At 56.1% G+C, this 10,856-nt stretch overlaps 2 protein-coding genes across 2 annotated transcripts; both read left to right on the top strand.

The window, feature by feature from the left end:
* The first annotated feature begins 158 nt into the window (after positions 1–158).
* Positions 159–5,497, top strand: HMCES (5-hydroxymethylcytosine binding, ES cell specific). The gene is made up of 6 exons (XM_002198065.6): positions 159–341; positions 1,960–2,103; positions 2,444–2,563; positions 3,128–3,288; positions 3,755–3,947; positions 4,359–5,497. The coding sequence occupies exons 1-6, from the start codon at positions 159–161 to the stop codon at positions 4,563–4,565; spliced, it is 1,008 nt and encodes a 335-aa protein (XP_002198101.4). The 3' UTR covers positions 4,566–5,497.
* Positions 5,498–7,204: 1,707 nt separating this feature from the next.
* Positions 7,205–9,661, top strand: LOC115496993 (histone H2A type 2-B). The gene is made up of 2 exons (XM_030283305.4): positions 7,205–7,308; positions 7,377–9,661. Exon 2 carries the CDS (start codon positions 7,443–7,445, stop codon positions 7,821–7,823), a length of 381 nt encoding a protein of 126 aa, XP_030139165.1. The 5' UTR covers positions 7,205–7,308; positions 7,377–7,442; the 3' UTR covers positions 7,824–9,661.
* Positions 9,662–10,856: the final 1,195 nt, after the last annotated feature.

Here is a 10,856-nt window from a genome sequence, read left to right as displayed (position 1 = left end):
GGCACGTCGCGGCCGCCGCTCCCCGTCTCCCGCAGTGGTTCCAATAAAGCAGCAGTGTCGTGGCTCTTCCTGGCTGTGTGGGGGCGGGACCGGCGTTTGGGCGGCCGCGGCCCCTCCCCGCGGCGGGCGGGCGCGGAGCGGTGCCCGGGGCCGGCGGGATGTGCGGCCGCACCGCCTGCTCGCTGGCCGCCGACAACCTCCGCCGGGCCTGCGCCTACCGCGACCGCCGGGGCCGGCTGCGGCAGCCCGAGTGGCTGCGGCAGGAGCGCTACCAGCCCTCCTACAACAAGGGCCCGCAGTCCAGCGGCCCCGTGCTGCTCTCCCGCCGCCACCTCCAGCAGGTACCCGCTCCCGGGCTTGGCGGGGTGGGTGCTGGGCATCGTGCGGCTCCAACCGGAGCGGAGGGAAGGGCACCGTGCCCCTCCGAGGGGAGAGGGACTCGCTCTGAACGGCCGTGGTTTGTTTCGTTTCGCTTTGCTGTACGTGGCAGGTATTGAATTTTCTAATTGCTGAAATGTCGCTTCTTGTTAATATTTACATGTTCAGAAGGAGGGGAATCGGTACAGTGCTTCCACCACAGTGTTTATGTTTTCTGCAAAAATGTGTATAAGTACTTAGCCTTGGTAGAATTGTTTTGCAAATGTCTGTAATTGCTCTGCTGGATTTAATTGGCTTTCCTGAGGCACCTTTTTTTTTTCTGAAATTTCGTAACTCTGCAGCCTGGGTTCAGGTCACATTGGTATTAGGAGAGCGTAGAGAGAAAAATCTCAACTCTGGAGCAGAATAGTAGCTGTACACCTGTGGTGACTGCTGTCCTGCATAATTTCATAATTTAAGCCTCACACGACCTCCCCCGGACGACCTGGGCAGCCTCTAGGGCTGTTGGTGCTGCTCGTTTGGTTTCACACAGAAAGGGTGCCTGGCCAGCTGCTGCTCTTTGGGGCTCAGTGGGCTGAAACGGGGTGTGCTCAGTCGGAACCCCCCGTTAGTGGCACAGGTGATCAAATGGGACACTTGGTGGGCAATGCCATCAGCCTCATGCCCTCCTTTCCTGCTTTAGGGGTCCCACATCCCCCCGAGAGTAGGCCGTGGAGCTGATGGAGCAGAGGAATATGGGGCAGGGAGTGTGGTACAGGTCACGGGCACACCCTTGCTTAGTTGTCCATCCCTGTTCAAGTTGTTGGGATGCTGGTGTGGTGCAGGGTGTCCCTTTTTGCCACTCCTGCCCTGAGGGAGGCTCTGAAAGACTTCACAGAACCGCACACACGTCCCTGCGTACACACACGTAGAGTAGGTGTATTTGTGTGTCTGTCTGCTGCAGTCCTTTGGGAGCAAACAGCCCCGCAGGCACTGCCAGCACCGACAGCTGTGGGCAGAAAGTGAGAGCAAGCTGGGGGAGAATCGAAAGCCACAAACTGTTTCCATTGTCCAAAGGCAGGTAATATGCAAAACAGAAGCAGTTAAAGTGCACCAGGTTAGCAGAAATCACATTATTAAAATGAAAGTTAGGCTTTAGCTGCTTTGGGCTGTTCGGTGTCACCAGGGAAGGCTTTGAGGACTTTTGACACCAGCCTGACGTGGCTGTTTATTCAAGAGCTTGGGAATTCATGTCTCCAGCCATTTCCACTGAAAAAAAAAAAAGCTGTGTTAATTCTTCCAGAGAGTTGGGTGAGCCTCACAGAGACAATTCTTTATTCCTGAAAAATATTCATGTACTTTCTGCTGAAGGTTAATTCTTACATGAAGGCTGTTAAGAATATGCAAAGGGTTATAATTAGTGGCTATTTCTGCATGGCTTGTGAGGGAGGGGCAGTGAGCCCGAGCTTCTCTCGACAGAGACTGATCTCCACTTTTAGGAGACAAAGCCATTTCCACAGGACTTCCCAAAACACCTCTCTGAAGCTGTGGGAACGCTTGTGGTGGTTGCTCTGACCTGAGGTTTCTCTGTTCATTGGAAAGGATGCTGACTCCTCCGAGCGGGTCCTCATGGACATGCGCTGGGGCCTGGTGCCCTCCTGGTTCAAACAGGACAACCCCTCCAAACTGCAGTTCAACACCTCCAACTGCCGCAGCGATACCATGCTGAGCAAGTCCTCCTACAAGGTGAGCTGCTGCCACCTTTTTGTCCTGCTAGACGAAATCTTGTAGTCAGCAAAGCCAGGGCAGAAACATCTGCTGGGCCAGTACTGGTCATCACTTGCCATTACACAGGGGAGGAAGTCCCTGTACTGCAAAGCTGGGGCTTTCACTAAAACAGAAGAACTGAAAAGACCATTACTGGTAAAGCTCAACATCGCACTAGTGGTGGTATTTGTGCATTCCAGGGGCAATTCAGGAAAGTCCTGGGAGGGACTGAAAGGGCTGGGTGGTTATAAGAGCCCTTCTGCCATTGCAGGCTGCCTGAGGCTGCTGCTCACTGCTCACTTGTGCTGTCTCTCCCCAGGGTGCTCTCCTCAAGGGCAAGCGCTGCGTGGTCCTGGCAGATGGCTTCTACGAGTGGCAGCAGCACAGTGGGGGAAAGCAGCCCTATTTCATTTACTTCCCCCAGACCAAGGATGCCATGGTATGGAGTCCCTTGATGTGTCTGAGCACTTGCACCCAGCTCTGGGCCCCTGCTCCCTTCAGCTGCCTGGGGAAAAGCCCAATTCCCTCCTGCTCTGCCCATCCCTGGGAGTCTGTTCCCCAGCAGGGCTGAGTTCAGTGCTGGGCTCGGCACTCTGTCACCCCTCTGTGGCTGGCAGTTCCCATCGCAGCGGTCTCCAGGCTGTGAAAGGTGACGCAGCGTCCCTCTTGTCACGGTCACTGCTCCCCACGTGCCAGATATTTGCATGGGTGGGCAGTGTGGCTCACAGGGGACTAGGCTGGGAGTTTCACTACCTCTTTCATTTGGCTGAACCAGTGACTGGCATATTCAGATGGGGAGGAGAGCACTGGCTTGCCTGTGGGAAGATGAGGGTCCTGGTACTTGTCCTGGAGTTACCTCAAATCAGTAGAAAAACTCCTGGAGAGCCTCAGATTAGTTCTGTTCATTACTCAGATCTGAGTCACTGACCTGCCTCAGCACTGGCAAACCTGTGCTGCTTTGGCTGACCATGGTGACCAGGACAATGGGGCCTCTCTCCTGCAGGACAAGGAGATGGAGGGAGATGAAGAATGGAAAGGATGGAGGTTGCTTACTATGGCTGGGATTTTTGACTGCTGGGAGCCACCAGGGGGAGGAGAAATGCTGTACACTTACACCATCATCACTGTGGATGCTTCCAAGGATGTGAGCTTCATCCATCACAGGCAAGTGAGAGCAGGCAAGGGGGTTGCAGGGTGGAGGGGGATGAAGTAGGAGAACTGCACCTCTAGACACCAGTTTGGCAACACACAGGCACGGAGTGCAGCAGCCTCCTCCTGCTCTCAGGCAGAAGTGCTACAGCATTACTGATTGATTTCAGGCCACCAGCTCATGCCCTTTCCATAAATCACCATCTTTGTGCTCTGTGGATGGCAGTTGGAATTGGATTGCATTCTGGAATTGGTCTCCTTGCCTGATCAGGGCCTGGCAGTCAACCCCTCTGCCTCTTCCAGCAAATCAGCTTCCTGGACGAAGAGAATGCACACTCTGCCTTGCAGAAGAGCATTCTGCTGCTTCAGTTTTCCCTGTTTCCCCCAAGAAGGCAGCTCCTTGCTGGCTTACAAGTCTGGCTTTTGCCACCACGCTGACATACTGCTGCTGAGCTTTGGCTCCAACTGTTTTATCCTTTAGGATGCCAGCCATCCTGGATGGGGACGAAGCCATCAGGAAATGGCTGGACTTTGCTGAAGTGCCAACCCAAGAAGCTGTTAAACTCATCCAGCCCACGGAGAACATTGTTTTCCACCCAGTGTCCACCTTTGTCAACAACATCCGCAACAACACACCTGAGTGTGTTGCACCCATTGAGCTGGGAGCCAAGAAGGTGGGTGCTGGTGGGGCTTGGCAGGGGGGAGCTCAGCCACGATGATGTCTGAGCTGGGTCAGAGCTGCCAGGCTGCAGGAGGAGTGGCAGTAGGCAATGTCTGCAGAGCATGCCCATGCTTGATGCTGGAGTGCTGAGCCCTGGACAGATTCCCTTCCCTCTGCTTCCAGAAATAAAACTGTCAGCTCATGCCAGGACTTTGCTGCCAAATGAGGCAAATTCCATGTGAAATGGGTCTTGGAACAAGCCTGTTCACAGCAGTCTGGGGAACCTCCCGCAGATGTGCCTGGTTGCAGGCAGGGCCATAGCTCCAGCCTCCACATCCCGCTCTGGACCAGCTCTTGCAGCTGGCTGGCTGCCCTGCTCGCTCTGTGGTTCTGACTTCTCTCACACTGTCTTTTGTCTATGCAGGAGGTGAAAGCCACCCCAAGCAACAAAGTGATGTTGGGCTGGTTAAAAAGTTCCCAGGAGGGCTCTCCCCAGAAGAAAGAAAACGAATTGCCCAAGTGGAAAAGTCAGTTCATCCACAGCCCTTCACCCAAGAAAACCAGCGCAGATGTTCTGCAGCAGTGGCTGGGGAAGCAGGGACAGCCAGCTGCGAAGAAGCACAAGGCTTAGGCACCAGCTGAGATGGCTGGCCATCTCTTTTACCCCTGATTTTCCTAAGCAGAGTGAGAAATGGTATTTTTGGAAGGCTTTACAGACTGGTGTTGAAATTATCCAGTCCTCTCAGGTGTTGATCTGCTGCACTAGGTTGTTGTTTCTCTTCTTCATGTTTTGTTAAAGGTTGTTGTTTGTGAATATTTTGGCTTTGTCTTGTGCTGGTAGGAGTGAATATTGAATGTTGGCCTCCCTCCCTGCCAGTCATGCAGGGAGGCAAGCAAAGATAAAGCCCTGAGAACCCTGAGAAGCATCTCAGCCTGCTAGGGAGGAATAGCCTCCTGACAATGTTCATAGTTCATGTCTCTTTGTTTGGTTTCCCCTTCCCTTTTTTTGATGTTAAACTTACATCTCTTTTCCACTTAATTCCACGCTGATTCTGTACAAATTCCTTTCCAAGACTCTTGCCCTCAAAAGATGGCTGCAGTACTGAGGAACAAGCAGTAAATATTATGAGGAAACCCTAGGCTGGGAAGATCTGCCAGATCCACCCTGCTCTGCACCAGCATTGCTGTGTGCATTCATGGCTCCTAAACAGGGAGATGTTCAAGTGGTACCTGGGAGGAGCTGGACTTGGCTTAGGTTTCCCTGCTGTGGAACAGTGTGTCTGTCACGTTGTTTGTACTATCATTTTGTTAATGGGATTTGAAGATTCAGAGAGGATTTCCTTGATCTGGGAAGGGACACACTCTGCCTTATTTGAAAAGGCCAGTCATTAAAGCCCAGATAACCTAAGTGCCATTACAGAACAGCATAGGGCCGTTGTTTTTGAGGTCAGGGATTTTGTAAACAGAGCCAGATGTTACAGACCAAAAGCCTTACACGCTGAAATCCTTGCTAGAAATCAGTACTTCCTTTGTGTTGGAAACAATAAAATGGGCTTCACTGGCTGGCTGCGCCGTGCCCTTGTCCATGTGCGTGTCTGTGTCCCTCTTGCCCTCTGCAGCCCCAGTGCTCCTGTTTTGCAGGCAGAGCTTGTACCTCCTCTCCATCTGCTGAGGAGCAAACCACCTACCCACTGCTGAGCTCTCAGGGTCTGAGCTCTGCGAGGCTGTGTTGGTGCATCATGTCCATTTGCCAGTGGTTACTATTCCCTGGGATTGATTCTGGGGCTCCTCTAGAGTCATCCATCCCTGGAGAGCTGCAAGGGTGGCTGTAGCTGAGCCTTATTCCTGGGGAGGGACAGCAGAGCCAGGGCAGGAGCCACAGGGTGGACACCTGGGGAGATCCAAGTGCTCTTGGAATGAAATCTGCCTCTGAATCCCTCGCGTGCTCAGAGGCAGCTGAGCGCAGGTTTCAAGACTTACAGGAAGCTGGGGTGGGATTAGGATTTCTATCCAGAAAGCCTGTTGCTAGCTGGCTCCTCATTGCTGTCACCATGACTTGAGGCAAGAGAATCACTGTATTAGCAGCTCCTGGCAGAATAGATTTTTGGCTGCTGGCACTATCACCTTGATGCCTGTCCTTGCAGGAGCCACAATGGGAAGTTTCTCTCCCTGCCTGCCCCTCGCTGTTCCAGGATGAGCTGCTCAGCTGCCCCAGCCTAGTCAGTGGGAACTGCACATGAGGCTTTTCTAAAGGTCACCAGCTCATCTCGAATTCATTTCAGGTCTCCAGTTGCTGTGGAGGGAGTGAAGATGCTGAGCACGAGTGGGGGGATGCTCAACTTTCCCAGCTCTGGAGAATATAATCCTTCCCCTGGGGATGCAGGGGTAATGCAAAGGCACAGGGTACAGGTTATCTCCCTCCAGACTGTGAGCACCAGCAGCATCACCAGAAAAAACACCAAAACCCCTACGCTGAGTGTTTAATGAGGCAGCGGGGAGCAGCTGTGCTACATCACCTTTAAACTGGAGTCTGGCTGCTCACCCAAGGCTGTTTGAGGCAGTTCCTCTAACCTGGAGCAGAGATGACCACAGTCAACCCTGACTGTCCACAGAAGCTGGTTTGGGAGAAACTTTCCCCTTTGATAGGTGAGGAGACAAGGGAGGGCAGTACTCGCTGGGGGTTGCCCTCCCTCTCAGGGGTTCTTTCCCCATAGCATCGCCCTCGCCCGCAGACTTTGGTGTCCTTCCGGGAGAACATCCCGCTGGCCGAGCAAGGGGCCATGGGTTTGGGCAAGGCAAAGGGGCACAGCGCAGCCCAGACACCAACGGGCGCTCGGGCCAAGCCCCTTCCCCCCATCCTCGGCCCCTACGCAGGCAGAAGCAGCTACCGGGGAGCGGCGGCGGCAGCGGGGAGCGGCGGGGAGCAGCGGGGAGCAGCGGGGGCAGCGGGGAGCGGCGGGGAGTAGCGGGAGCAGCGGGGAGCAGCGGCAGCAGCGGGGAGCAGCGGGGAGCGGCGGGGAGTAGCGGGAGCAGCGGGGAGCAGCGGCGGCAGCGGGGAGCAGCGGGGAGCAGCGGGGAGCGGCGGGGAGCAAGCGGGAGCGGCGGGGAGCAGCGGGAGCAGCGGGGAGCAGCGGGAGCAGCGGCGGCAGGCGGGAGCGGCCGGAGCGCGGGCGGAGCGGGACGAGCCGCGGCGCTGGGAGCCCTATGCAAATCAGGGATTGGCACGATAACCAATCAGCGCCGTGGCGGCAGCGGCGGCAGCCAATGGGACGAGGCGTGCGGCGGGCGGGCGGCGATATCCGCGGCGCGGCGGCGGCGGGCCGGGCAGTGCGGCGGCGGGCGGCGCGCGGCGCGGAGCGGCGGCAGCGCTTGCGGTAAGGGCGGCGGGCGCGGGCGGGGCGGCGCGGCCCCGCGCGGTGTAACGGCGTTTGTCTCCCCGCAGGCGCCGGGACCCTCTGTGCGCGGCGCTGCTTCAGAGGCGGGGCCGAGCGGCCGCTGCCTGCCGGCCATGTCGGGCCGGGGGAAGTCCGGCGGAAAGGCGCGGGCCAAGGCCAAGTCGCGCTCGTCGCGGGCCGGGCTGCAGTTCCCCGTGGGGCGGGTGCACCGGCTGCTGCGGAAGGGTAACTACGCGGAGCGGGTGGGCGCCGGGGCGCCGGTGTACCTGGCGGCCGTGCTGGAGTATCTGTCGGCTGAGATCCTGGAGCTGGCGGGCAACGCGGCCCGCGACAACAAGAAGACGCGCATCATCCCGCGGCACCTGCAGCTCGCCATCCGCAACGACGAGGAGCTCAACAAGCTGCTGGGCGGCGTGACCATCGCCCAGGGCGGCGTCCTGCCCAACATCCAGGCCGTGCTGCTGCCCAAGAAGACGCAGAGCTCCAAGAAGTGAGCGCTGCCTCCCGACCCCCTGCCCCCAGCTCCCTTCTCACCGCTGCCTCACCTCTCCTCCCAGTGGGGCTGGGGTTCCCCGTCCTGCCCCCCAGCCCGGGCCGGGTGGTGAGCCCTGGCAGCCCCCCACCAGCCCTTCACTAGCCCCTCTGGCCTGGGCTGTGGCAGGGTGCTGGGTGAGCATGGCTGAGGTCAGGCCCTGCTTGTGCCCCTGCTCTGCCTCTCTTCCCTCTGGAAGAATTGGTTTTGGAGGAGGCAGCTGGGTCACAGCCGTTGGCAGTGGTGACATCTGGAGCCGTGTGGTTAGGTCACGGTGCCGAGCTGCTGGTAGCTGCTGAGGATTGTTGTAGCTGGCAAAGGGATGGACGCAGGCACCCCCGGCTGCCTCTCCCCTCTGCCAGCCCTGGGACTATGCAGGGCCCCCCCCCGGCTGGCCCTGCTCGCCCTGGTGTGTACTCGCTGCTGCCGTGCCCCCGCCTCCATCCTCAGCAATGCCATCCTGGCCGCACTGCAGCTGCGAGGGAAGGGGGCCGGAAAACGTGAAGAGGAGAAAAAGTTTCTCCATTGGCAAGAAGTGGCTGTTAGTCTTAGTTTTGTTCATGGTAAAACTAGTGCATTGCCTACTGTAAAGAAGCTTTGGTCCTATTTATTTTAAGGTCTCTATTTTTGGGTACATCCCTGTAAAGTCGCCTCCTTGCAGCTCCCTGGCTCGGTGGGTGCTGGGGTGCTCCGTGTTCCCGCATGCCGTGGGTCCTGGTAGCGGGGTGGGGTGGAGGCTGCGGTGACAAATCCCCTCGGAGAGCGTCGCAAGGTCAGGCGCCCGCCGGGAGCGGGAGCTGCCATCTTCTGCCATGGCTCCCCTCCTCTCCCAGCTTCGTCTCGCTGAGAGCTACCCTGTACCCTGGTTGCACTTCTGGAAATTACATACTCTGTCTCTTTTTTGTTGTTGTTTGTTTGTTCAGCACTATTTCTGGCTCTGAGAAATAAAGTGATGATGATACCTGTTAACTGTAACCCTTTATGGATTAATATTTCTTTTGAAAACCACTAGAGTTTGTATTAAAGCCCACTCCTGGCTAGTGCCATATTTATTTCCTGGCTGTGTGGCTGATGTCGAGCATGGGGGCAGGACAGCTGTCCGGTGACCCCTGGAATAGGTGATGCAGAGACAGCTTTCCTGCTGCCCAGCACAGCCGCTTCTGTCAGGCCCATAGTTGTGTGCATGCAGCAGTGTCAAGGCAGTCGGACCTAGACCTTCATCACACGTTTTTTAAGTAAAAAAAAAAGAGTATCTTCTATTTATGTGCTGTAAGTAGCATGTGTTCAAGCTATTGAATCAGCTGTTAATCTTGTGGATGAAGTAACTTACCCTGGATCTGAGTTGAATGTTACCTAGAGTAGATGAACCTGGATGCTTGTCAGCTGGCTTTATGCAGGGGTTTTTCATTCTGGTATGTGGGAGCGCTGTGTTCATTGGTGTCGTGCTGATGGGGGCGTGGAGGTGTCCTACAATCCCACCGGGGTATCCTGACCTCGGTGGGTGGGGACAGCAGGGCACAGCCCCACTGCAGCAGCACAGACCCCCTGGGATCTCTCTGCCTCCTGCAGGGGCTGTTACCATCAGCGAGGTGGGGATGAGCAGTTTCCTTTCTGCTGCCCAGTATCCTAGTGTCTGTATCCTAGTGTCTTGTTCTCTCCCTCTTGTTTTCTCCAGGACCAGCATTCTGTAAACCTGAGAGTGCTTTGTATTTCTTAGAAAAATGCAGAACTTGTGATTCTGAAAAGAATGGTGCAAACCTGATATCTGATTAAACTGGTTCCCTGTTGAATGCTTTTAAATGTGCCGTGTCTTATCGCCTCACCAAACTCATGGAATCTGGCAGGCTCTGTGTTCTCCAAGGGGAAGGACTAGTAAAACACCAGACAGGACCACTGCTAGACTGTGTGTTTGCCCTTCACTTAGAGAGTCTTTTCCTACCCTGGGAGAAGATAATCCTGTTTGGTTCTTCTCCCTGCTGTGGGAGTGCCACACTGCCGGCTTGTTCTGTCACGAGTGCCAGGAAGCTTCAGCTGCTCCTGGCTGGGTGCAGTGGAGGAGGAGTGAGGCTGGACCCAGGACCTCTCCCAGTGCTGAAGGTGCCCCATGGGCTGATCCAGGAGCCTTTGGGTGACCTTGCAGGCAAGTTGGCAGAGATGAGAAAAGCAATCCTGAAGGGAAGGGAAGAACCTTGAGATGCAAGGCTGTTTGTTCCTCTTGCACCCTCTTCTTTGTTGGACGTTCCCAGGGCTGCAGGAGGTGTGGGCGCAGGCTGGGGGTGCTGGGCAGGTCCCTGCAGGGCAGTGTCACCTGCTGCCCTGCCCGCTGCACTGCCAGCACATGGGGGGCTGCTGCCTAGGTGCTGCAGCACCTGGGTGCTGTGTGCCTCTGCTGGGGCTGGCGGAGTGGTGAGGGTGCAGTGACTGGGTGCTGGTGGCACGTAGTGTCCTCGACACTGAGCTCCAGCTGGGTTCTGAACTTCTTCTGCTGGCATGTGACAGACCAGCTGGGAAAGTGGGATGTGGCAAGCCAGACCAAAGGAAATCCTGTCTGTCGCAGCAAGCATTGCTGAAGTGCTTGGTCTTTATCACCTCATAAACTTCACAGCTGAACATTGTGACCAGGAGATTTGGAAGTCTTAGTCTTCATTATAAAGCTGGAGTAAATGTGGTCACTGTCAAGCTGGCAGCTTCAGGGACAGGTCTTGTCCTTTCTGGAGAGGTGTTACTGGTTCTGGCTATTCTGAATGCTTCATAGCACCAGAATAGCTGAGCATATAAAATGTGAAGGACTTGGCTGAGTAGAGCCTTCCCCAGAGGTCAAGTGAGCCTGGAAGGGTGTTTCTTGGTGTGTGCTTCCCTTAAGGAGAGGGCTGGGAGGCTGCAGGATTCTTCCCTTCTCTCTTGGGTACCTGAAGCTGGGATGACTTCCAGCACAGACTGGGAGCTGAAAGCTGCCTGCTGTGGGAGGCTGCTGTGCATCACCACGTGCAGCACA

The sequence above is a fragment of the Taeniopygia guttata genome, chromosome 12 (genome assembly GCF_048771995.1).
Source record: "Taeniopygia guttata chromosome 12, bTaeGut7.mat, whole genome shotgun sequence".
NCBI classification, from domain to species: Eukaryota; Metazoa; Chordata; class Aves; order Passeriformes; family Estrildidae; genus Taeniopygia; species Taeniopygia guttata.
Note: the sequence above shows the minus strand (reverse complement) of the source record. Positions and strands in the feature narration are given on the sequence as shown.

What these genes read in the sequence shown, in the direction of transcription:
- LOC115496993 (XM_030283305.4), top strand. Translation starts at nt 7,443, where the DNA reads ATGTCGGGCCGGGGGAAGTCCGGCGGAAAGGCGCGGGCCAAGGCCAAG.
- HMCES (XM_002198065.6), top strand. Translation starts at nt 159, where the DNA reads ATGTGCGGCCGCACCGCCTGCTCGCTGGCCGCCGACAACCTCCGCCGG. An exon ending in CCCGCCGCCACCTCCAGCAG is followed by an intron (nt 342 to 1,959) that starts GTACCCGCTCCC and finishes TTCATTGGAAAG; the next exon opens with GATGCTGACTCCTCCGAGCG. An exon ending in TTGAGCTGGGAGCCAAGAAG is followed by an intron (nt 3,948 to 4,358) that starts GTGGGTGCTGGT and finishes TTGTCTATGCAG; the next exon opens with GAGGTGAAAGCCACCCCAAG.